Source organism: Pollicipes pollicipes, unplaced genomic scaffold, assembly GCF_011947565.3.
Source record: "Pollicipes pollicipes isolate AB1234 unplaced genomic scaffold, Ppol_2.1 Scaffold_7261;HRSCAF=8764_pilon_pilon_pilon, whole genome shotgun sequence".
Lineage (NCBI taxonomy): Eukaryota > Metazoa > Arthropoda > Thecostraca > Pollicipedomorpha > Pollicipedidae > Pollicipes > Pollicipes pollicipes.
In genome coordinates, this window is record NW_023597054.1 from 23005585 (window position 1) to 23032775 (window position 27191).

The following is a 27191-nucleotide window of genomic DNA, read 5'->3' on the forward strand; positions in this document are numbered from 1 at the left end:
AAGTTCATTGCGAAGTCTAAAGAAGAGCATTGGGATAGGCAGATATATCGCGAAAACGTGAATACCTGTCCGATAACAACGATCGCCACCAAAATCAGGGGCGGTTTCACATGGACGATCAATGGCAAAAGCCATGCTAAGGGCACACTTCTTGCCACGAAAGTCGCCCTTCTGAACACGCGACCTCGGACCTATTTTCCCCCGCCGATCAGACGCCGCCCGCCACCAAGGAACTCTCGCTTTCCGCTGGCACCGCCCGCGCCGCGCATGCGCGGATCCACGGCACTGAGTCGGGCGTCGCGGTGCACTAAGTTGGCGCATTGTGGCAAGGTTTTATTATACCTGGCCAGCGTAACGTGAGGCGCGGAGTTCCCAGGTGACAGTGGTCGGGACAACTGGGGTCCAGATATGCAGAGGATATTGCTCGCAGGTAAGCCAGTGCGCCTAGGCGAACATATTGATAGCATCTGAGGATCCGGTGACCAATTACGCTGAAGTATCTTCTCCACCGGATGGTGCCTTCGGCTGCAAACTCGCTGATACATTTAAATCTAGACTTGACCTGACTTAAGTGGCAATATGTTGCCTTTGAGGTGATAACAGACTAACACAGTTAGTTATCTGCGGGTCCGCTCGGTGCCGGGCGTCCACACCGATGAATTAGGGCAGGGCTGCGTGCGGCATGGAAGCTGGGACCCCCACATACCTACCAGTTGATCTCCGTCTGAAAGATACAATCATAAATCCGACTACAGCTACATTGACTCTCCGTCGTGATTCATAAAACCCCTAGCTGCGCAAAGTATTTTCGATTCCTCGCCGATTGATTCTGACGCACAGTACGGACAGATTATAATGGCGATGACCTATGACCGACGATGACAGGTTACGCTAACGTGGGGCCGCTAAGGCACAAGGCAGGTAAGGCATCTCTCGAAGGCATTAAATGTCGCTCTGCATGGTTTGAAACGTCAGCGGGCGTCCACAGTTTAGCTTTCAACAGTGAACGTGCCTTGAAAAAAACCAATGCTGTCAATATGATAGAGTTGCCATTTTGACGGCTAAGCCCAGACAGATGCGATAATAACTTCTTAACATCAAAAGCCGTTGTGCTGGAGCTTCGCACTTGGTGCTGCACCACTAACCCAGGTGCCGTTCCAGGTCCGTTAGCAAAACCGGCAAACTGGTGCGATGTGACCCCAGCATCCATTGAGGAATTTTTGATAGCCTGCGGACACCAACCGCGAGTCCCCCTTTGTCCGTGAATAAGCTCTAGGTGCTCTTCCAATGACGTCAGTGCAATCATGCATGCAGTATGTGTTGCTGCGCGAACGGTCTGTCTTATACTCGTCGCGGTAGCGGTATTGCCTTGACCTGGGCCATGAAGGGTAACCAATAACTGCCCAGCGAAAGGATCTTAATTGCGTTATTAGTCACGCTTGGCGACTCTTCAGTGTCCCGATTCATAATACAAGTCTGCATGAGATCTGGGGCTCTTCAGGGTCCCGATTCATGACACAAGCCTGCGTGGGAGACCCGTGCCTCTTCAGGGTCCCGATTCATGACACGAGCCTGCGTGGGAGACCCGTGTCTCTTCAGGGTCCCGATTCATGACACGGGCCTGCATGGGAGACCCGTGCCTCTTCAGGGTCCCGATTCATGACACAAGCCTGCATGGAAGACCGGTACCTCTTCGGGGTCCTGATTCATAACACAGGCCTGCATGAGATCTGGATCCTTTCAGAGTCCTGGTTCATGACACAATCCCGCGTGTGAGACTTCAGAGACTGCCCCTTCAGGGTCCCGATTCCTCACATGGACCTGCATGGGATACTTGTGTTGCAGTCCCGCTGGAGTTAAAGTCGACCCCGCAATCAGACAAGTTGCGGTGAGTCTCGGTCGAGTTCGCGTGGTTCGAGGTGGAGGTGCATGCAATACTATTGCACGGAATCGTCGATAGACGTGTTTCATCTAGGAATATAAACAATAACTATACTTGATGTCAGAAAGAAGGGCTTCTGGGTTTTCGGCATTGGGAGATCAGAGTTCTTATGCTGAGTCATCGACGTTCAATACACTAGGAGGTGATGGTTAAGCGATGTTATTGTGCAAACCTTGGTTGCATTGGCAGTACTCCATGTTCCATGCGGGGCTAATGCTCACGAGTTTGACTTGAGGGCATAACCGTAGCTTCAAACGTCAGGCACTGTCAATATAGCTGATGTTTGCACTACCATAGCCTTTAACGAGTATCGCGTGACCAGTATCTCCTGGTACTGGTTACAATGAAATGATGCTGAATTATACAGAGGGTCGACAACTCAGTATAAAACCTCTGAACCCAAACTAATATACATTCCTGTTTCGGCCGCGGTTATGTTTCTACCAAATGTGGCACTTCTCATCGCCCTGTCGTGTCACAGCATAGATGTCCGAGACAGGCTTTTGTAGCGGCTGTAGAACGGCCTGCGTCCTAAGCTGTCGCGATCGGAAAAGCTTTCTTCACGAGCGCATACCACAATGGGGACTTCCCTCCCTAAGTCCGAATGAGACCGGGCTTGTGACATGCTTGTTCAGCTTGTAGTCGGAATCACCTGGTGTGTTGTGATTCTGAGTTAGATGGTATTCTAATAAAGAAAAATCAAGCACAGTTCTGCTGCATAATAGTTAGGCGACCGAAATGCTTTTCTTATAGCATTTTCCTGGAATGGGACAAACATTCTGATTTCAAAAACAGTGTTTTAAAACCAACGATTGCAGGATACCTGAAATATGGACACTTGGACACTCTTACGCTTTGTCTTCGGCCGTTATGCTAGGACGAAAGTGTTGCCATAAAGTACCTTCAGATGGAACTCCCCCCCTTCCAGCACGTGTTTAGCCCAATACCTTGCAGAACTTTTTTCTGCGTTAGGAGAAAACTTCTGGCAAAACAGGCGATACAATGTCTGCAGTACGATATCGCGGAGTACGTCGCAACGAACGACGTCTTTGACTTGACATTTGTTTTCATGTCCAATACCTTTCAAGGTTTGTTTTACTGCCTACAATGACTCCATACAAGCTCGATTTTCAACCGCACCTCAGTTCTTATAAGTACGTAGCATTTCCATACCTTTATGTATATATATATATATATATATATATATATATATATATATATATATATATATACATATTTATATGTATATATATGCATAATACTACATGCATATATATATATATGAATATATATATACATATATATATATATATATATTATATATATCTATATATATAAACTGCCCTGGTGGTGCGGCATTATAAATATTTAATGGAAACGAGGGTTAGACACGGTTTTGAATGCCAAATGTGAGTTTCACGCATGCATTGAAGGGTATATCGTTATCATTATGAGATGATGGTACGAACAACGGTTAGCATGATGAACGAAAACTGGCCTTTGCTCATCAGTGGACTGATATGCGTCTCCTAAGACCATTAAAACAAGCAAGATGATCGGTAAAGAATGAATAGACAAAATACAACTACAAAAATAACACCGCTCTTTGAATGTGACCAATTTATGCGGTTCTGTACAGCACTGTTTTGCGATTAAGCTTGTGCTGCGATTGTGCTGCGTTTTGTAGGCGTTGATGAAGTTGTGCGATCCTACATGCAAAGGCGGTCGCCAGGTTCGATCTCGCACCACATCTGCGTATTTCCCCGACAAAACATGCCACTGAGTGCCGGCCACTGCAGTGATAGCAGCATGACGACCAGTGTCGCCATTCGAGGCTATCGCCTGCTGGTAATGTGTCTGACCTGTCCGTGGGCGGCACTATCGCCCGCTGCGGCCATGCGACGGGCCGAGATACGGGGACGCTCACGACTGGCCGGCGGTTGGAGCCATGGTGCTCCAGAGGCGCGTGCCTGGCGCCGCCCGCGCCTGCCTGGCACGGACCGTTGCTCTTGTCTGGGCGCCGCGCCGAAGGACATGCTTGTTGTAGGTCATAGGAGGGTATGTGGAGGTTTTTGAACCGGAACGCGGAACGTGCCCCCAGTCTGCATCATGACATGCTTGCTATCCGCACTGCTTCTTTTGTTTTGTTTTTGGCTGCAGTCGACTGACCCCCTGCAATCCTATTGCAGTTCCTCTCGTGCTGGCGCTGGCGCACGGCCAGTCGCGCGGCAGCAGGCGCTTCACGCCGTCCCCGTTCCTGCTGGGTTCAGGACCTGGGCTTCGACCCTCGGCACGAACCACGCCGCGGCCACGGCGCCGCCCCGCCCGAGCCGCGCGGCAGCCGAGCCAGCGCCCGACGACCGGTCCGCACCGTTCGCGCCACCCGGACGTCGAGATCAACGATATCGACGCCGAGTTCGGCAACCTGGTTCGCGCCGTCGCGCTCGAGGAGAGCGGCCGGTATCGGCAACGGCTAGGTTGGAGCAGAGGACCAGGGCGGAAGGGGAGGAGACGACGGCCGGCCAGGATCCAGGCGGTACCGGTACAGGTGCCGGACGAGGAGGAGGTCATCAGTCGGCTCCCGCAGTCGCTCCGGTTCAGCAACAGCGGTCAGAGGAGGGAAGGAACCGTGCGACGCCTTCAAGGAGGCGTTTCAGGCCAGGTCGCAGGGTTAAGAAATCAAGAGGATTATAAATCCCAGTGAGGACACGAAAAAGACTTTTGACAATGTCAGCAAGGATGATGAAAACAGCAATGTCGCGAATAAGGAGTTCGTCAATCTGAGGTGAAACAGACCAGCTAGCGGAAAAGGACCTGCCTAACAGTCTCCTACCACTATATCACGTCACCACAGATTTTGAGAAGAAATAAAATCTTCCGCGGTGCAGGTAGAGATAGACAGTCCGGAGGAAGGACCCCGAAACAACTCCAGGAGGCAGTTCGCCAACCGGCGACGCGTGGTAACGCCCGTCCCTCCGACAACGACAGACGCCGGAGCCATCGAGCCTACAGATAAGCCGCTGGTGGTTTTGAGCACCAGCAGTCCGTTTGAGCCCTTCCCATCAGAGAGAACGAGTTGGACGACGGCAATTAGCGCTCCAAACACCCAGAAAGAGACGAGCCGCGACGCAGACACCTCAGCGTTTTGCGTTTACAAAGTCCACAGCTTCCGGGCCCAGAACTGCATCTTCATCCGCTTCTGGCGCGAGCGATGGTTCGCAGCCGCCTGCTGGAACAGCTTTGGACAGCAGCAGTCCAAGCGGGAAGCGGCCCATCTCCGTCCGAGAACACCGTCGATTCCGGCACCAGTCCCGTATCGACGTCGACGCAGGATGTGCTGCGCCGCCGTCCGTTGGTTCGAAGGCTCGGCCCGAGGCGGCAGCCGGACTGTGACGTCCTCCGGTACTCGAGGCGGGCAGCGGACACGACCGGCGGATCCACCGTCTCGAGGGGCGGGGGCCCCCAGGCGCCGCACGCAGGTCAAGCGACAGCAGCAGTGCAGCGACAGCAGCGGCGCCAGGCCGGGAACGTCCCGAAGCCAGTTGCCAGGCGGCGGCGTCCGTACGGCTCGTTAACGCCGTCCCAGTTCGGGCAACCGACCACGACAACGTCGACGACCGCCGCCACCCACCACTACACGTATCGTCGTGATCGACGCCGGCGGCGGAGCCTCGACGGTACAGACGTTCGGCCCCGGCAGGTTCACATTCACCAGCAGTCTGGACAGCAACGCGCAGCGCACTTTCCCTTCGCGTTCTGCCCAGCTCCTTCGACTTCGGGCCACGTCTGCCACCATAAGGCCCAGCGTCGCCCCAGCGACCGCCTCCGGTGGCTTCCAGCCCCATCGCACCGTCCAGAAACCTGGGCTTTGGATCGGGAAGGCCCACGACCATCCGCTGGTACTCTCCTCGCCCGGTGTCCCTCAACCCACCTTCCCCGCGACATTCCAGCCCACTTCCACAGCCACGCCGACAAACTCCTCGGTAATAGCATTGGAAGTCAAGGATTGAGCCGTGTCACACCACCAACGGCCACCTTCTTTGGAAGTAGCCCTGGGGTTCAAGGCTTTAGCCCCGCACCACCAACTCCTAGCACCATTTTCACCACCCGGCAACAAGCACAAGGCGTCTCTAACTTCGGGAGCTTTGCTTTTGGCACGGACTTTGACAGCACTGGCACGGGAGGAGTAACGACTTTTGACGGCATACCCTCCACTAGACAACCCCCGGCTGACTTCACAACCGCGTTGCTGAGCAAGGACTCATTCGGCTCGGTTAGCCCGTCGTCCGCCTCCCAATCACGCAGCCTTGGGTCCTCGACTAGACTTGGGTCCTCCTCGACTAGCTCCTTTAGCTCCAACTCCTTGCAGCCCGGCGCACCAGCGTCCACGTTCAATACGCGTGGACAGCCGGTCAATAATGTCCGCTTTACACCGTCTGGTGGGTTCAGCTTCGGTACGGGCCAAACCACGGCTTCCAATTTCCGTCCCATTAACCAGCCAACCTCTCGGCCAACCTTCCGCCCCATCAACCAGCAAACCTTTCAGCCAACATTCCGTCCCGCCAGCCCAGTATCTCAGCCAACCTTCCGCCCTTTTAGTCAGCAAACCTTCGGCCCCTTCAGCCAGCGGACCTCTCAGCCAGCGTCCAGTTCCGTGAACCAGCAGCCGTCTCTGCTGCCGATGACGACGCCGCGATCCACCTTCCCCACGGCGCTGTCCTTCACGTCGGCCTTCTCCCCGAACACCCCCACTTCGGCGCCGGCCGTGCTCACTGAGGCCGCGCGCTTCTTCGGCTCCAATCCGGGTCCCTCCAGTCTGCCCGGCTCTGTGTCGACCTTCAGCCGCGGCGCCCCTCCGTCAGCCCTCGGTGGACAGGCGGGCGCCTTCTCCTTCGGCACGACCGCCACCGAGGCCAGCACGCTGGTGCAGTCGATCGCCACAAGTCCGGCCGCGGCGGTGACTCCGCGGCCCACCTTCCGCCCGGAGACGCGTCGGCCGGCACCAAGACCCACGGTCGCCGCCGACCGCACCTCGTCGCAGAGGCGCCCAGCGTCGTCAACGTCGCAGAGGGCGGGCTCCGGTCGCTCTCTGGGGGAGGCCGCCTCCCGGGGAGCCGCCTCCCGGGGAGCCGCCTCCCAGCCGGCGAAGGTGCCGCAGGCCCTCGGCAGCGCGCCCGTGTTCGAGTTCGCGCAGAAGAACGGCCAGATCACGCGCTCGTCGCACCTGAGGGGCTTTGACACGCGTCTGCCGACCTTCCGGGAGGAGGTGGTCGTCAGCGACCCCGTCTTCAGCAGCGCCGACATCAAGCCCGGCTTCTCGTGAGTACCGGGCCTTCCGCAGCAGCGGTGCCGCGTTGGAGCCAAGTGCAACTGTTAGTGAGTTGGAGGATATGAATGCGGTATTTCAAAGAATTATTTCACAGAATCATTCATCTACGCGTGGCTCCGGGACATCCAACTGATGTGGAAAGCCTTGCGCCTGTGCGACGGGAAACCACAAGGGATATGTATACGACATTGTCCTTGCTATTTTCCTATGCACAGGCGTAAGGCTTTTCATATCAGTTTGGTGTCCCGGGGAGACGGCAGATGAATGAATCTGCTAAACGACTTTCGTCGCACCCTTATCGCCTCCATGCTCGTCATGTCAAGCGGAGTTCGTATGGGATGAGCTGTGCTAGCCCCGTGTGAGTCGCCAGCTGGTGTAGTTCGAGCGAAGTGGCACGTGCCCTGTAGCCTGTTTCGTCAAATTTAATGTGAGATCGTTGGCAGGATATTAGCTATTGGATTCATACAGTATGCTGAAGCAATGAAATTTCGTAGGTACTGGGTTTCTCAAACAACGTTTGAGGCGCGATTATATCAACAACTGGCATAAAAGGAGCACGTTCTATGTGCGCACACTCGGCGTATCCTGACGAGCGTCCTGCATCTGATAAGGCAGCTCGAAGGCTTGTGGGTTTGGCAAGGAATTCCTTATAAGCTCTGAGGCGTGGTCAGCTTGCTGTGGGGCTGGAATCGGCTCCAGTCGGCTGGCAGCGAGCGCTGATAATTTTTGGTATGGTTTAAATGCAAGCAATATGCATGCAAATTAAACCGAACCGAGAAAATTTTGTTCTTGTGATCAGCGCTTGCGTTTGCTTACAAAGGAGGTCTGTCCACATATGCTTTATCATCCGACATCGTCTACAAACAGCTGTAAGTCGTAACGGAATCTCGCTGGTTACCCCGCCCCACCACGCATGGGTGCCGGTAAGATAACATCGATCATGCGCTCATGCCGCATTCAGGGGCGCGTCATAGCTGCAACTGGTGAAATCAAATGCAGTGGTCTTTTTGACGTTAAGGCTGCTGTTGAATATGTCTTTTGACTGGGTTTGCCCACGTTATGTGCATGAGTTACTTAAATGATAAGTAACATCACTTTGACATAAGCTATTTTGGGTATTAGATGCATAAACATGATTCGCCAGTTTCAAACCTGTTTCCTCGGTTGGTTCGTATGGTGGATTCGTAATGGTCCTGGTACGCGTCGAACAACTGATCTTAAGAACGAATGTTGTGTTGGCACAAAATACTGCTTGCAAGAATGCTGAAGGGTTTTTAGAAACACCGATTAAATATGTGAGCGTTGGCGGCAGACAGAAAATTTCCTCGGCTCGAAGTTGTATACTTTCTCGACACGATGATTGCAGTTTTTGGCACTCGAATGATGAGCCAAAAGTATAATGTTTGAAACGCCTGATGAGAATGCTTGCTTCTTATGCTGCTCAAATGCGGCATCATCTCAAGCTCAACAAAGCGGGGTAACCATTCGTTGCCTCGTGCTGTTCAGGTAGATCTATGCAGTGTAGGGGGCGCCGCGCATGCTCAAGGCAGAGGCCTCCGGAGGAGCCTATGGCCGTGCGCAAAAGGCCAAAAATCATGTAAAAAGGGTATCTTTCAGGGTTTTTTGCTGCCTGTTTCTTTCAATCAGGACGCATATTTTTGGCTATACTTGTTATGACGCATTCGCCATCTGATGCAAGCTTTAATAATGTTTGTCACGGCGCACGTCGGGGACCACCACGCACGGCTTAGGCGTCGCGTGATTAATACGCGCCAGGGTGGGCAGTGAAAGCTAGATAGTGATATGGCAGACCGTCTCAAGCCGCGATGCGTGCCCCAACGCCCCGACAAAACGTAAGTGGTACTTTCGCGCCTGTGATACCGGGCATGAAATGGGGCCTCACGAGTATCAACAATTACTTCACTGTGTCTCGCGCATTTAATTGCGTCCATCTCCAAATGGAGTCAAACAACAGTTGACGCAAACGATGCCAGGCCATTCGCAAGCATGGCCCGTGTTGAAACACCCCGTGGGACGGCGGCGTCAGCCCAGCGGCTCCTTTTCATCTCAAACAGAGCTTCGCCAGCTCACTGTCGCCGCCGTGAAATTATTCCCAGCTGGCTAGCTCCTCTGCAAGGAGACGCTAATGCTCCAATTTTCACCGCCATGCGGTTAGCCGTGGGCCGATGTATTGACGGTTGCGTGGCCGCGGTGGAGCGGGGAGCGCCGGGGCTCCCTCCCCCCCCCCCCGCCGGTGTGGGGTAACAGGGGCCCCGCTCGCGGTCCAGTGGGTGCAAGGTCGGTCGGACTGGGGCCGGCGCGTCCCGCCGCTCCACCGCGTGGCGCAGGATGGTACCGATAGCCGGCCTTCGGCGCCCGGATCTCCCCTCCCGGAGATCACGATGCGGTCGGAAGCGAGCGGCGGACGGCGCGCGGCGCGAGCGTCTCCCGCCGCCGGCCAGGACGCGCACTGTCCTTGGCATTCTAGCCGCAGATGGACAGCGCTGGTGGCGGAGGTGCCGCGGGCATCGAGACCGATCCGGCCGCCGGGTTTTTGCTCCACCACCGCGGGAATTGCGTCCCGCCGCCGATCAGAGGCGGCTCGCTCGGCGCTGGTCTGGGAGCGACGTGCTGGAAAGGTGGACCGTTGGATTTTATGCCATCCTGGTTCGGTTACCGGGATGAGGTCATGGGAGCGATGAAATCGAACTCAAGGACACTCGCGACACGCTCTCCTTTCAGCCTCCGTTCGTGACATCAGAACATGCCTAGACCTCGCGCCTTCGGTGGAGAAGAGCCATGCGTCGGAAGTTAAGAATTAAATGCTGGCTGTCCGCTCTCTCGGCGACAAAGCGTGCAGAGCACAGTAGGAGAACCAGTTGTTTTCTTTTCGCCCTGACAAAGGCCAGGTGTCTGGGATGCGGACAATGGTGGTAGCCGGTACCTTGTCTCTCACTGAATGACTCAGGGGGAGGGGGATGGATAACAGGGAGGCATGACAGTTGCAAGGGACTTTTATGCTCGCCTTTTGTCTGAGGCAAGCCAGTTGCAGAGCACTGTCGGCGTGCTGACGGGTCAGCCAGGCGGAAGTGGAAAGAGTCCTCTCGCTGAAACCCGCCAGGGATGGCCTGAAGTTTCCAGTTGCCATTGCATCGCATTGCATTGCATTGTTGTCAGCATAGAAGCGGTCTGAAATCGAAACCCTCGCTTGTTGGGCATGCCGGACTCGCTGGTGAAAACCGTTATTACCAGGAAGTGTAACTGCAACATCACTTTGAAGGCGACGGTGTCGCAGTGTTCTTCTAGATCGAGAACAGCTGCGTGTCCAAATTAAGCTACGCTACGAAGTGACTGAATACAGCGCCTGGCTCCATGCTCCAGTTCGTTTATCTTAATGTCTCATGACATCACACAATCCATACAGTCAACGAGATAATGAGCCTAGCAGCAAGAAGCGCAAGCTCTACCAGTGTGTTGATTTAAGACCAGCGATGTAACGAAAACGGCACCTTCGCACGCCTCTAAATGGTCAGCGTTTCGATCACACCGATGTTTTGAAACACTTGGCCCGCCGTTTCATCTTCTTCTCGCCACTTAAATGAACGGTTATTGCCTCACTGTGGAACATTTGTCATCCCGAAGATTCGAGCAGCCGGTACTGAACTGAGCATTTAACGGTCATAACTCGTCCGAGACCAGCGCCACCTGGGTGTGACCGCAATGAACGCCGAGCTGTGACGGCGCCGCTGACATTGACGCTGTCCGCGTTGTGACACAGTTGACCGCCGGCGCTCCGTCACTCGGTGCGTCGATTAATCACGACGCGACAGACTGATCACACGAGGTCGCGTGTCGGGCGGCCGCCGGCCGCTGCCAGGCGGGGCGCGTAACGTCTCACTCCCGGCGGGCGTTTCGTCAGGCGACTCCGCGCCGCCGGCACGCCCGAGCCTGCAGCGTGACATTGACGGTGTGAGAGAGCGCCGCCGGCGTGACGGCGTAACGAGGCGGCCGCGGTCACGGCGCGTGACGCCGGTGCGAGCTGACCCAGCGCTGACCGCCCGAGGGCCGCCGTCGCCGAGACCCTGGCCACGTGTCCGCCCCACCGCCGGGGCTCGGATCGGCCCGGGACGCCAGGGTCCGGCGCAGGTGCGTCGCTCCCGCTGCAGACACTTTCACCTCGCTGAGGGAGCCCTGGCCGCCGCCACACTCCTCGGTCGTCGACAGGACATTTGTCCAGTGGAGACGTAGGAGCTGGGGGGGGGGGGGGGGGCATGAGTGGGACGTGCTGTTCCGCAGATTTCGCGGATCAGTCGCCGCCGGGTGCTCCCAAGTGCCGGGCGACCCGCAGTCTCAGCCTGGGAGGGCGACGTCCGGGCACGAACGCTCGAGAGGGCTCACGAGCTAGCTGCCATGCCCGTCCTCTGCGAGACCCGGGGATGATGACACGCCCGGCCTGCCCCGGTGAGAGGGCCGCGCGCCCGTGTGGGTGACGGGGTCCTCGCCCGGCCCGTGACCGCCCCCGCCCCCGCCCCCGCTCCCGGACCGGGCCTGGTCGAGCCGCGGCACCGGGAGCCGGGACGGGCCTGGCGGCCATGGTCGATGTGTGGGCCCGGTGCTGTCTGGGTCCGGTGCTGTCTGGGCCCGGACCGAGGTGTGGCCGGAGAGCAGTACCGCGCCGCGCCTGGGACGCACTCACTGTGTCACCCTCACCTCGAATGGATGACGCCCGGTGGTCCTTGCACCACCCTGACCAATCGGTATTCAGGCTCCGTGGGAAAAGGGACGTTGCGAAATTCTGGCCGTCTGGTATTCTGATTTTTCCCGATAGACGCGCACCTAATTTAACAATAGAACCTTGAGGATGTAAATGTATCGGAATCTGTCTCTGTGTAGACCTTGTTCTTGACACAACTTACTGTCGCCGCGAACATGCGGATACAAAGCGTGTCTAACTAGTTTTCACATGGCCCGTCTGACCTTGCTAATTCTCATGTTGATACCATATTTTGTCACGGTTTGCACGAAGTGGTGTTCTCGTTTATTAGCGTCATGGCATTGCATGACAGAGCGCGGGGCACGGCCAAGCCATTTACCGCAGACGGCATCGCCATGAATATATTATGAAACGTACACTACGATGGTGAATCACCAGGGCTGTCACCAGGACCAGGGCACTGTCACCAGCTGTTGCTGCTAACTCAGCACAAAATCGTCTTGTTTACTTGGAGGTAATAGCGTTGCATTGTCATACGATTGCTAACCTGCTTGTCGAAATATGGAAAATCGTTGCTTCGGTAAAGTGGTCATTCGACCCGAAAATTAATGGCGCGTCTTCACGTTATTCTAAGTACAAAAATTGTGTTTTCTTTGTTTTCTCCCTGCGATTTTTGGGAATGTTCGCAGTACTTATTTAACGGGTTGGGTGATGCCTCTTGATGTGTTTTCCTAATCCATGCTGTTTTACGTTTAGAAAGCAAGTTCAGTCAAGAAACGCATATAATACTGCTGTTCATTCACAAGGTTTAAAGAATCATTCCAAGTCATGAATGGCACGCGCAGGCGCCATGCTATGAGCTTAAGTATTTGCAACACTAAGCATGTGCTCCTTACCGATAGCAGTAAGCTGATATGTGTCTGGATCTCAAGCATGGATCAGGATCCTATGGGGTGTGCATTTTAATGGGATCCTGGGATTTTTAGGGAGTACCGGGCACACGTATGCCAAGAAGCAACTGCAACAGCCCTTTAAGCCAAAAAAGGCCCATCTTCTTGTAATGCAGCTATTTACATCATATATCCGCCGCAAGCTTGTGTGCTGCGAAAGTGATCTGTACTTTACAATGCGTCTAGGCGAGTCATGGTATGTTTAACAGTACAATGTTAGCCCTGGAAGATAATGCACTATGTTTTGGTCTGTAGTCGCACTGATCCTAAGGCTATGGACAAGAACTACCGCTTGCCCTCGTGGTCAATCAGCACTTGTATCACGTTAACATGTTACAACACTTGCAAATCTTTATTTCGCAAGCTGTGTCCTGCCCAGGGTCCACCGGTTCTCTGCCCCACAAATGTAAATCAGAAGAAAGCCCACCTCTGCAACAGCCAGCTCGGAGGCGGGGGCGTCCATACGTCGATGCATCCTCTTCCTGGCACTCCTCATGGTGACGTCACGCGCAGAGCACGGCCCACGGCGCCCGGATGTTACGTCACGCGCCATCATTGGGAGGCGGTACCAGTCATGCAGGGGTGTTAGCCATTGGAGCCATTGCTTCACTTCTCTTTTGATTTTCTCTGCGGAAAGCGGCGGATGAGATAACTAGCCAGTCACGGGATGACCTGACGCGTCGAATTATGCAAATTTATCGATGACTTGCACACCCAGCTATTTACTGTAGCAATTTCTACCCGGCCTGACTGGCCGCCGCTTCTCTCCAATATTTCGCAAACCACAGGCAGAATTTGCACCCACATTAAGCCACGGCGTTATTTTTTGGCACATCAAGCTCCAACTGGGTAGTCTTTTTCACACCTTTCGAACGCACTGCCGCCGGCCTCGAGGGACGTATTATCTATCAAACCGCTCGTTACCGCCATATTTATCCACGCGCGTGAGTCGCTCGTTAAAGGATGAGTGTAGTAATAAGCGAGCGCTGCATCGCCGCACTAACTCTTGATCGCCCCGCCGGATGTCGTGACACAGGGCGTTGCGCAATAATGACAAGGTGCATCGTCCATGGCGACTGAGAACTTTGGTATTCACGCCAGCATTTGCGCATGAGACGAATGAGATTTAAATCGCAACGACCGCAGAGGCACAAATTTGCCGAGATTATCTCTCACGCGAGCATTCTTTCGTGCCGGAGTACTACGCTGTTTACGCGGCCGTACTACGCTGTTTCACTTCGTCGAAGTGCGGACCTGCCGCCGAGAACGCACCGGATCGCCCCCCACCGACAGGTCCAGCACATCCATGACGGAGATACCTGATGTCGCTGACCCGTGACGCTCTGCCGTCCGCAGGTGCGAGGGCAAGCCCTACGGCTACTACGCGGACATGGCCAACGACTGCAGAATCTTCCACATCTGCCAGCCAGTCGACGTGTCCGGGGACAGTATATTCTACACGCGGTACAGGTGAGGGCCCAACCGCACACATGCATCGCCCCCGGCTGGATCACGAGTTGGAGCTGGGCGCTCAGCTGCAGCTCAGGAGCACGTCTAGAGTTGTTCCAGAACAGTTCAGCGAGCGTGTGTCCGCGCTGCCAGTGCAGCGCGTGCTCTTCTGTGCTCTCGTCTGCAAATTATGGACACATTGCATGCCACTATGCTTTTAACTGGAGACAGTGTAAAAGAGCCAAGGGTGGCGCGTTTTCACGTTTACGTCTCATCATGATGACGGAGGTCGCATGCCAGGTGGTTTTCTGCAACCTTCGACAACGTGTCAATTTGACCGGCTTTGCCTGGCACGGTTGTAGCGTTTTACACAAACTCTCCACATTCTTGCAACGTTTTGTTCATTCATTGTTCAGCTATCTTAAAGTCAAAAATCATAACGTCCGTGGAAGACGCTCAACGGTTTCCGGTAGGACTTTAAGAATCATTCGGCAAACGGGGGAACATTTTTCATTGATGGGTGTGAGCATACAGTGTTTTGTCGGAAGACTTCGTTCACGGTAAGAAATGAACCGTGATAAGAAATTGAGAAGCAGCAAAGCATAACACACAGTGATAAGGAACAGCTTTTTGGGGGGAGGAAGTTAACTTTGTCGATGCTCCGGTATGCTCCTGCACTGGTGTATGTATTTGACATCATCATACATGGATTGTTATTTACAGATAAGGAATGGCTGGGCTGAAATCAATTTGAGAGCCGAATGGCCCCTGACTTAAGACCGCATATTCATTTGCATGTCTAACTGCGTAAGGCCGACCTTGTTTAAACTGCATGCAATCAGTTTCGCATATCAACATGGTTCGAGGCAACACATTGTTTGGCGGCAGCGCTTTTGTTCTTCTAGACTTGATCAATAACCATCTCACTAAAAATTAGAATGAATGTTGTCTTGGTGCAAGGAACATTTGTAACAACTTCACACCCAAGACGTAAATGGGAAAAGTGCGCGCTGCTGTATTCGATGCGTAATTTCCCGCGAAAAACTGCGCACCAGCTTGCTGAAAGTCAGGCGTGCGTAAAAGTTACGCTCCAGTGTTGCAGCGCGCTTGCAGCTCCGCTGTTCCACCAGAACCTTGTCTGGAGCGCATTCTGCGCTGAGATCCGTGGGAACCCGTTGACCTGCGGTAACCACGAACCGCACCTTCACGGTAGAGGCGCGCCCTGGAAAGTCGTGCCGACTCGCCCAGGTGCGCGCCTGGGCGCCGCCCGACTGCTTGCCGAAACGCGGAAGAAAGGGAGAGAGAGAGTCGCTCGACATAGGCGTTTGGCCCAGTGCCAGAAGGAAGCAGAGAAGAACATCTCGTGATAACCGGGAAGCATATCGAGCTCGTGATCATGGGAGGCACATGTGAAGGTCTAGGTCAGCCACGTGAGAGTCAGCATCCCAACATTGCGCGAGAGGCAGCGGAACACAAGGCTGTTCTCCTGACGCCGGCGTGAGCGACACCGGAAAGGGATGTTTCCGGTGTCGCCCGACTGTCCCGCCTCTGGCGGCGACTCCTCCCAGCCACCAGGCTCCGTCGCAGAGGTGCTGGCCCTCCGAAGGCCGCCGACTGCTCGCCGCTGGCCGGCGGGGCTCCGTGCCGTGAGAGGGGACGCCGGTGGGCCCGGGGCCGCCGCCAGGCCGGCCGGGCCCGGCGCAGTGTTGCACCACGCACCAGCACCGCCTGCCGATTTCACGGGCCGTCAGCCGGCAATGTTCGGCCGACCGAGGGCGGCGTCGTCGGGCGACCGGAGGCGGGACGGCCTCCCCCGAACTGGGTCAGCCGTCCCCGGCCGCACCGCCGGCGTCTCCAGCGGCGTCGGGTCGCGGTCGGCGCCTCAGGCGGTTCGGCCGCCTGAGAAGTTCACAGGTGATAACGCGACGGCCTCGTTGACGCCTGGCTGTGGCAACGACGGCGAACGCTGCACGCCCAGTCCTGCAACAGGGCTTGACGCAATGTTGCCGCCGCGCGCGGCGTTTGTGACGGCGTTAAGAAAAGCTAGAGCGGAACTCTCCTGCCTCTGCAATAAAATGACACGTCTCGTCGGGACGCCGCGCCTTTTGTCCCGCGTCACGAGCGGTGCGGCCTCCAGCCTCACGTCGCGCCGCAGCGCCGCGCGCTCCGCCGCCGGTGACCGTCCACAGGCGCCGGCGCCCGCCAAACGACAGATAAATCACCAAGCACAGCGTCCCCTCTTGCAACACCGGGAAACGCGACTGCCATGCTAATGCGCCGGCCCTGCAATAGGCCGGGCGCGTCTCGGAGCCGTCGCGTGGCCCTGCCCTGCCCTCTCCCCGCCCCCGGCGGTACCATCTCCTGCTGCCGGTTGCGTGTCTGGGTGGCTCAGGCCGGCCACTCCCAGCCCCTCTCCAACCCGTAGGCGGGCGCGATTCGCACGGGCCCTGTCCGCCGCCGGCTGCCCGCCGACCCGGTCCGCCAGCTGACGGCTCGGATTGTGGGGCAGGCGAAGCGAGCACGCTAAGTCAGAGCTCTGATCCGCTGGCTTACGTCTGGGATCGTGGGGTGGGCGAGGTGGGTGAAGCAGGCACGCTTAGTAAGAGCTCCGATTCACCAGCTTACGGCTCGTATCTTGGGGTGGGTGGAGCAGGCACGCTGAGTCAGAGCTCTGATCCACCACCTTACGTCTCGCATCGTGGGGTGGGCGAGGCAAGCAGCTTAGTCAGGGCTCTGATCCACCAGCTTACGACTCCTATCTTGGGGTGGTTGAAACAGGCACGCTGAGTCAGAGCTCTGATCCGCAAGCTGGTGGAACAGAGCTCTGACTCAGCGTCAGCTCAGCTCAGCTCCGATCCACCAGCTTACGGCTCGTATCTTGGGATGGGTGAAGCAAGCACGCTGAGTCACAGAGGTCCGGCGGCTCGCGTGAGCCAGGGCGGCATCGCCGCTGCAAATGCACGAAACGCCGTAACTGGGCGTGCAGGGGTGGCGCTTTTGCGTGGGTGGCGCGCCACGAAGCAGTACCGGAGGCGCCTGCGCCGAGCAGCCGGCTCTCCAGCCGGTGGTGTTTTTGTGGTAGTTTTTACACACGTGGGTGTACGGAGCGTGGTTGTTCTTCTCTGGCTTGTAGAAAGCGTTATCATCGGGACCCTGCGTGGATCGTATCGTGCTCATATTTAACGGGCGATCGGAGGCGCGACGCGATGTCATGTCTTTTTGTTTGTTGACACCAGTCCCAAACCATGCGGCTGTGCCCAATCGACATGAAAACGACCCGTCTTGCTTACAAAACAGATCATGAAGCCGTTTTAAAGGTGCTAGCGATACAGTTGATTCTACCAAGTACCCATGAATCAAGTTGCCTCCTCGTCACGTTTATTGATGGAGCCTCTTCATCGTCACCATCTATCAGTGCCCGCGATTGGCCGTGATATGAAAATATCTTCTGATTCAAGTCGTCCCAAAAATAATTATTCAACTATCACACACAGCTTGTGAGCGACTGAATGTTTTGTGTATCGCTTCTGGCGAACATCGTCAATCTTCATTGTCCGCTACTTTGTATCCGCATACTCCGGCCTTGAACACCGTTGCAACTGTCTTATTGCAAATCCGTCCTGGCCATGGGTTCGTTGAGCAAGATAACTCTGCCACCAGTGCGGCCTTCTAGACCGCAATGGGCCGATTGACCTTCCACAACAGGCGTGCCCCTCTGTTTGTGACACTGACTGACGGGATTTCGTGACCGTGTTTCTCACGGAGCTCCCGAGGTGGGAGGCGAAGCGACGTTAGTTGTGGATATGCTTGGAATGCGAGGCCGCTTTGGGATGACTTAAGTGCCGCAGTGTCCATATTGAGTCACGACTCACAGCTGCCTGGCTCTGCATTCCATGTAAATTAAATGCGCGCACCGGTGCACCAAGCACCAATCTGTGCGACCGATGCTGTGGATCTACGGGCGATCGAAAATTATGGAATTAGTGTCAGACGATATGAAGTATCAAAAGCAAATCATGAGCCCGCTATCTGATGTCAGGTTCGAAGGAACGGTTCCAGGAACCGTCTGATGTCAGGTTCGAAGGGGCGGTTCCAGGAACCGCCCCTTCCGGTGCTTCGGAGGAGGATTGTTGTAGATTTTATTGTTGTTGTTGTTGTAGGGTTCCATCCCACAGGTGTGCGGTTGACTACCATTACGTGTCTTTCCGGTAGCCTTACCCGCTCTTCCCGGCAGCTTCTTCTGCGGCAAGCAGACGCGGTTCGACCAGTCGATGCTGTCCTGCCTGCACGACGAGGACGCCATTGCCTGCTCGCAGTCGGTCGACTGGCTCTTCCGCAACGACGACTTCGGAGTGGAGGGTGACCTCGAGGAGCAGTTCCAGGCCGATGTGCAGAGCGCATCGTAGCACCTCCCGCCCCTCACTGCGCTGCAGCTGCCGCCTCTCATCACGGAGCAGCTTCTGTCCCCGCCGAGAAGCGGCTGCTGCTCCCGCCGCGAAGCAGATACGATTCCCGCCTCGAAGCAGCTGCCGCCGCCTCGCAGCGCAATGGTCCCCGAACCACGCGTTTTCCGAGACGCTGAAGTGCCTACTCATGGGAACCAGGTGCCGACGTATATCATGTGGGAGAGTGGGCGGCGGCGTTGGTTGTCTACGTGCAAGGATTTCGCGGTCCACCGCCGGCGTCGGTGCACTGCATGTCTGGGAAAATCGCTCGTCAAAGGGCCGTGCGCAGTCGCAAACATTGTATTGATACATGTCCGACGCTGCACGCGCGCGAATGAATTGTGCGGGGCTGGATGCTGATGCATCGTTTGGTCCTTCAGTGCAGTGAGCACACGCATGTCTCAAATCGATGCTGTCGCAACCCTGCTGGCAGATAGACATGCTAGTAACTGAGCGAATTGATTCTTTGTCGACCTGTTGGTGTGCATAACATTTTCTACCGACCACGCACTTCAATACTCTTGGACGTCATGATATGCCGAATGTAAGATAACGCTAATGGGATGAGCAACATGGTGATGCATGCAGAGGCAAAAACCTTATGCTCATAATATTATAAATCCGTCCAGAAAAACGGTTTGAAAGTGCACCGTCCGTGTGGCTTTATGTGTGAGCGCTGAGGAAAACCCATGGCTCATATATATATATATATATATATATATATATATATATATATATATATATATATATATACGTTTAAGGACTGCTTAGATTGCGAGCGTAAAATTCTTGTTATTTTCCTCTGCATAGTCATTATATGTCAGCTTATCGACTCCTGTTACTGGGTATGCGGAACAACCGACATCACCTTTCTGCTGTTTTAGACACATACGGATTAGGTCATGTCGTGCAGCGCCACGCATTCACATTCGTTCTCATATGGCAGCGACTTCACTGTATCGACGAGTCGGGCATGAACACTGAGCAGCGCTCGCCGCTCCCGGCCTCGCCTTGGTCCTGTTACTGCTAGCGTTTCCCAGGCAGCGTGCCCAGGCCACGCGGTGGAAGTGTGTGCATGTGTAAGTAGTTGATCAGTGTGTGCGTCTAGTGTTTCTTGTCATCCACTGTATCTCAAGGCTTAGCTCAATTCACGCAATGCATCGACAATAAATGTAAAACCAGTGATGTACCTGTGCAGGGAACGTAGGTCGGTTAAAGTTTTTAGATGGGTGATTCTGGAAGAATATTTGCACGCACCTCTTACAAAATAGCCAGTGATAACGATAGCAACAATGATAACGTGGCAATAGCGTGGGATACAAATCGCCCATGAGCGGCTGTGGGCTGGATTCGTGAGAAGCCAAACCAATACAAAATCAATTATTTTCAGAGGCATGCAGTAACAGCTTGCTTCCTTATACCATGAGCTGATGTTCGATTTTCAATAGCTTTTGATAGCATCCGATAAATCATAAGAGACCGTCTCACGTGTTTGTCATGAAATACTTCAGATTTCCATGGTGAATGAACGATGAACCACACACGACAAAGACAAATGGATGCATTGATTTATAATCATGGTATTGTCGTTTCAGAATGCTCATTTGCATGAGCGTATTTACTTGATAGAGATATTGTGTTGTCTGAAGCGGTCTGTTCAACTTAAAAGTATACCAATACCCAAAAGTGAGCTTAAATCATTACATCGGCAGCTTGCTCTCAATATATTCAGATGTGGAACATTCTCTTTGAAATCTCAAGCTCTCTAGTTTCTCACCCACACGCCCGCAAATATGTGCGACTATTTGTAGGCCATTTATGCATGCATGGCGCCACAGCAACATCATTGGAATCCTGCTATCCAGTAGGCAACGCAGCGTTTAAGGCCAAGAAGAATATCAACATCGAACCGTTCGATCTGGCGTCCGTGAGCACGATTTCCAAATATAACGGACATCAATTGGCTCTCAATCAATGTTGTGTAAGTTGCAGTCACGAATCACGTTTTGTATTACATCAGATAAGCAGATGGCCGTGGATGCTAATCATTACTCAATTAACACTTGCAATCGCATAACTTGAGGATAGTGCCATAACGGAGCCTGTGAATGCACCTGTTACCACACCGCCTCTCGGCGAGTTGAAATAAAACTGAGTCGACCCATGAAATACAGCGGCAGCGCTGACACGACCAGTCTGGCAGCGACTCTGATGCGATGAACCGCTCCATGACATAATCAAACGATAAGGTTTTGGTGATCACATTTTCCACAAATACATTTTTTCTAGACAATTCCGTGGTACTTCAAGGTATACCAATAGTTACAAGAGACATTTTTTACGTCATATCTGAAGTTAGCCTCAACTTCTTCCAATACGAAATGTTCTTTTTAACAGCTCACCATTTCGCCGTTTGCAAGTGAGAATTTTACCTTTTTGGGGACAACATTGTGCAGTTCGTCACTTTGGCTTGTCGACTTTGCGGTAAGTTGTCATTTTGCAATTCATCACTTAGCCCTTCGCAATTTTGGGATGATACCATTCTTCTACGTTGCATTTTTGCAGCTCGCCATCTAGCCGATTCGACTTTTTGGCACGTCGAATTTTGACATGTCGACAATATGGAAGTATGTGATGTGTATCTGCGGGCTATAAGGCTAAGATGTGGACAAAATATCAATCGCTCTCTGTCCTCTGTTCCCGCAGCAGGAATGGAGCGGAACCAGCTGACTGGTGGCCAGAACCGTAGACACTGGAGGCAGCTGACATAAAAAGGCCAAATAGGAATTACCCAGCCCACGTAGCATTGGAAAGCCTCGTGCTTTCGGTATAGCCTTGTCAGTTGATCTTATTGTTTTTCATGTCGTCATGTGACTTTTCGTCGTTTGGGCATGTAACCATTTTTGCTTGTTACCATTTGTTTAAACATGACTCTTAAGCAGTTCAACATTTAAGTGTTCGCCACGTTGGTATATTGACCATTTTACATCACGGCATTTTGCACTTCGCCAGTAAGCCGTTTGCCATTTCGGCACGTGTATTTTTTGGTCTGTCGCCGTTTTGCAATCCACCTTTTAACAGTTCGCCATTTCGTCATGTCGGCATTCTTCCGTGCAGCCATTTTGCACTTTGCCATTATGTTATCCTGTATGGGGAGACAGCCGTTCGTGTTGCCTGACCAGACCCACCATCCTGCCACATTTTTTTCTCTCTCATATCTCTCAGCTTTACAACATTATACACACGAACCCACGCCTTGCGGTGACGCGAGATTTAATGAAACGTGTTTCTTGTTCAATTTCGAGCATAATGGTACGCATCTGTACGAGTTTTGAGCGTACATTTATATTTTATGACTCCGTTAATGTAACAATGACGGCCCACCGCGCGCTCCGCGGCAACGTCGGTGGCGCTCGCCACGTGTCGCCCACGCCGGCCGTAGACCGCCGCGCAGTGTTCCGCAGAAAACGCCGCTGCTCCGAAACCAAATGAGTTAATAGTTTTTGCGCCGAAACTCGCGCAGTGGATACCCCACGAGGTACTGAAAATTTGGGCGCGATAACAATATGCCGGAGAGGTATTCCCCCCCCCCCAAAAAAAAAGCTTAAGTTGGCATCCCTCTTCAGGGCGAAGGTTAAACCGCGGGAATCATCACGAATAACGCACGTCGGCTTTATTACGTTAGTGTCATTATTCTTTATTGAGGCGTTCAGCGAAAGCAAAACTCTTACACTGTCATTGCGCATCGTACCAGGTGTGTTCGCGATTGCGACAGGCTGGCGGATTTATGACATGTGCGAATATCAATCTACGTTTAGTGTGATGCAATGATTTGGGAAAATAACGCATGGTATGCTGAAACAGGTGTTAAAAGATCGTAAAAATATCGTGGGTTGTTTTCCCTGCAACTTTTGGCACGTAGGCATTAACTTTAATCGCAACCGAACAAATAATTAGCCACTTGAAATGTTCAACATCACGTCCCGTTCCGTACCATAGATTGCCCAGCAGGCACTCTCGTAGAATTAGAGATGTCTTATCTGCATACCTCTAACCAGTGTACCCACTTGTCAGTCACGACTTCACTTGCCTCCAGCGCCAAAACTGGGGTTGTTCAGTCGAACAGGCAGACCGGCATGTTTAACCTTCATGTGACGTTGAAGATTTCTATGTTGGCCATGGAAGCTGCACTCCCTGTAGTTACGAGAAAAAGCAGACGATATGGCCATGGCGACCACAGGAAGTCCACAGTCCTCACTCCTCATCTCCTTGTGAGCATTCCGCTATAACGCACCCGGCTCCGCAACAAACCAGCGATGCCCAAGGCCGCAATAACACATTTGAAGGCAATGCTGCACCACTCTCTCAAAGGTCACACACAATCTATACACAAAGGCCATGAGGTTATAAGTTGTAAGTGTATTTTTCTGCAGCATATTTTGTTTCAACAATATTTTAACGGTTTGTTGTATGATGATATTCTCGTTTTCACAAAAGTAGTTCAGTAAACATTCATTGCTTGCAAACTGACATCTACGATCGTATGACGTCACATACGGCCCAAATGGTGAGTCAATGCAATTGTGGACGGCCAATTTGTGTAGCGCTGAGGAGACAGCAATCTAAGGGCAAGGGGCATCTTACAAACTGAACTAAAATGACCCTTCGAAAAGTAATAGACGGCCAGTTGTGCCGACGAAGCTCCCACAAGTCTTCCCAAACGGCAGGGTTGATGAATGTTGAGACCATTAAAACATATTTCACTGCTCAGCATTAAAGGTGATGCACATCATTGCATAAGAATAAGCGTTTTATGAAATGCATGTCAAATAAAAAACCTGCTGCAAGAGGGCGTTCTGTCTCGTTTCGTGAAGAGTAGACGGTCCTGTGAGTCTCCCACTTTAATACCTTTGTCGGACACCGCTCGTTCATACACTCATAGACTCGAAGACGTAAGGCTGCCGTTGGTTGTGCACGTGGCCATTGGGGTGTGAAGTGTTGGTGGATGTGAGGGCTATTAGAAGCTCTACGCCGACAAGATTTATCTTTGCCTGAATCACGAGAAACAGTGGCATGAGCGAGGTCGTCACCAGTCTATCACGCAAGCAGTTAAAAACCTGCGACAGGCCACGTTAAGGGCAAAAATTTCAGATGAATGCTTCGATGTTGTGAATAAACAGCTGGAAAATGGTATATCAGATATCCATGGGCATATCAACCGGAGGGGGATGGCACAGCATGCTATGTATTTTTAAAATAGTATTTCGGTAGGTTTAACGCGACTGCGTCTATGATGCAGCTATCAGAACAAGGAAAGGATTACGTGTGATCACATAAATATTTCTGTCAGCGCTGGCAGAAAATGCATCTATCATTGTATGGCGTTCGGTGACTTGGTAACACTTCTTGTCGGGGGCTTAACCACGGCTTAACGCAAATGCACACGGCATAACATCGGTTGTGCAAACCTCGTACAAAAACGAACGGACCTCTTGCCTCTGACAGCGGAAGATCTTAGACCACCGTTTGCCCCTCCCTCTGCCCTACCGAGAGCAGACCACCCCGCCTCGCTCCACGCCCGGTTTCTGCCCCCGGACCGGAGAGGCGTTGCTGCCCTCCGCCCGACTCTGAGGCGCGTGAAAGGGAGCTGAAGGGCGGCCTTCGACTCGAGCCAGAGGGGCTCGACGTCCGGCCCAGAGAGCACGTGATCAGCATCAGGAGCGGGGAGTCGCTGACCCCGCTGGTGATTCTGGCCAGTGACTCCGGTGCAGGTCAAAGGTTGGGGATGGGGGATGGTGGAGGCACGTGGAAGCTCGTGTAATACATTTCTGCCCATGAAGCGTCATAGACGTATCATTTAACTTTGCCTCTTTGGAGCAAGGGCGAGTCCCTCCGTAGCTGGGTTTGTCCACCAATCGTTGGGTTTGTCCCTTCGTCGCTGAGTTTGTCCCTTCTTCCCTTATGGTGACAGAGCCTGCACGTTTGTGACGTCATTGTGCACGAGTTGCACGCCGGTCGTTTGAATGGTCGCCGACATTTGGCCGATGCGCTCAGGTGCTACTGCGGACGATGAATGTGCATAAAAAGCCGTAGTTTGGACGATAAAAACAGGCGACGAACCGAGCCCTTCGGAATGAAGGTGTTTCATTTAGAACTGCCGTTTTATGGTGTTTTTATCGCTATTTTTTATTTTGTTTTCGCTGCTTATGGGCTTCTCACGTTAAAGGGAGTGCGCCACATTTGCACGGGGTTTTGAACTAAAATAGCCATTTTCGAGATCCTTCGGTGCAGTTCACAGTCCTGCCATTCTTAAGACCTAAATTCCTTTGGTTGCCCAGCTACATGCCCATCTACATGCGAAAATGTGCAGACTATTTCGTGCAGACTATTTAAAGATCACCCAGGCCTCCATGACGCCATATCCCACCATTCCAACGGTCATGCGACAATCAGAGCCAAGACAAATATAATTGTCGGGTCGTTAATATCTGGCGTTCGTGAGAACAATTTCCAGACACAACGGCCGTCAATTTGCACTTAGTCAATGTTGTGCAAGGTACGCTGAAGCAATGGTAAAATGACGTATTGAGGAACATATTTGCTAAGTGCATGAATTGTGTTGCCTAGAGCAGTCTTTTCGACTTAGAAGTACATTGATAGTTATAAGTGAGCTTATTTCATCACATGTGGTGTTTCATTCCATATCTTGAAGTGTGGGTCATTCCCTTTAAGTGGAGTGTCTCAGTAAAAACCTTAACTTCATATGCGAATACCGGAGGTTACATTTTGTCTTAATGCCTGGAATAGTGGGGATGTAAGCGGCAGGGCTTCGAAGAAAGCACAGCAAACCGCTGAGTGAGCACATCTCCAACGTTTTTTCTCCAAAGATCAGGTTTAATTTGAAATTGTTTCCTAGCCGACAAACACAACCGTTGAGTGGCAACTGTACCGCACTTAGCGCAAGTGGCAAAATGGCAGCTGCAACCGTTTAGGATAGGTTGCAGTCGTGAACGATGCGAATGAATATATTTTTAAAGTTTGCGGAAACAGTCAAAGCCATCATGTATGAGTTTTTTGTCCACTTTTCCGTTTGCGTCAATGAACGCGAATGCCACAATTCCGTGTCATGATTACGAAAAACTGCGTGGATGACGCGACTGCTGTTTCATTTGACGACATTGACATGCATATGTTTGCATAGTGAAGAGCGTTGCGTACCTACTTGCGTATGGATGTGCATTCCCCATGGGAAGTTCGAGCTAACTTCTGTGTGCTGTTAATATGTTATTGAAAGGCATCTCCTACACCTGTTTTGCAGGCGTAGTGACGTATGTATGCATTTGTGTTGCTATCCATTGAGAGACGGCATTAAATCGTTAACTACGGCCCCTCGGACGCACTGTGATAGTTTTACGAAAGGATTCAGATAAGGGATTCGTATCACGGACGGAGTAATTGTTCGGTCTATAGTCCTCATCTAGCGTGTAAGTACGTACACAACATTTTGGTCGGGTAACTCCTCGGCCGTTGTCAGGTGTCATGGAATCCTGAGAAGCTTTTTGCTCTATTGCCATGGTTACTTTTTGTTATATTGCCAAAAAAGGTTACGAATCGTGCCATGGTGACATCCGTCCACGCAGTGATAAGAATCACACCTGATAATAAGACCTCACGATGGCCACACAGATAACTAGTCGGAACGTTGCGTACATGCTTACACAACAGATGAAGACGATGGTCTAAACAATTATTTCATCCATGACGCTGTTTGTAAGCTGCGTACGAGCACTTCAGACATAGGAATCACATCACGTTCTGTTGCCTTCACCTCCGATAACGAAAGTGTCGTCGCAACGCCGGAATGCATGCCAAGTAGGCAGCACAGACCTGGCTTAAAGGCATGCAGGCGTCGAATCTCGTAGCCATGCGCCCGTCTGGGACTGTTACACGACGTGTAATCTTCAGTGCATTGACCCGGAAAAAGTGACTGCTCTTTGGATTACCTGCTCTGGCGGCATCAGTGGAGATGTGCAGGCATGCGTGCACAATTTTGATAGATCTAATAAAGCGCAACGACGGCGCGATCGTACTTCACACTTTATTTTTACATTAATTTTGTTGAAGGTGCATACACTTAGTGGTTATTCTACACTTAGTTGTACTAAAAAATAAGAAGTCTACACATTTATGCCAATGCAAATCCAGTTTCAATTAATGAGTCAGAGATTCAAAGAAGTCCAGAATGCCCGGCTCGAGGGCGCATGGACGGCCGCCGCGGTCAGCGGACTCCACGCTGCGGCGGCGAGGTCCGGAATCTGTCGCCGGGTGGCGCTCAGTCGGACGCGCGGCAAAGGTAGCTAGC

General features: G+C 52.9%; 1 protein-coding gene across 1 annotated transcript; it reads left to right on the plus strand.

The window, feature by feature from the left end:
• Positions 1 to 5930: 5930 nt before the first annotated feature.
• On the plus strand, positions 5931 to 19514 carry LOC119112205 (uncharacterized). Its single transcript, XM_037236299.1, has 3 exons — positions 5931 to 7261; positions 14292 to 14405; positions 18619 to 19514. The coding sequence occupies exons 1-3, from the start codon at positions 6624 to 6626 to the stop codon at positions 18788 to 18790; spliced, it is 924 nt and encodes a 307-aa protein (XP_037092194.1). The 5' UTR covers positions 5931 to 6623; the 3' UTR covers positions 18791 to 19514.
• Positions 19515 to 27191: the final 7677 nt, after the last annotated feature.

Coding starts and splice junctions, on each gene's coding strand:
- LOC119112205 (XM_037236299.1), top strand. CDS start 6,624: ATGACGACGCCGCGATCCACCTTCCCCACGGCGCTGTCCTTCACGTCG. Junction 7,262..14,291: donor GACATCAAGCCCGGCTTCTC/GTGAGTACCGGG, acceptor TGCCGTCCGCAG/GTGCGAGGGCAAGCCCTACG. Junction 14,406..18,618: donor ATATTCTACACGCGGTACAG/GTGAGGGCCCAA, acceptor TCTTCCCGGCAG/CTTCTTCTGCGGCAAGCAGA.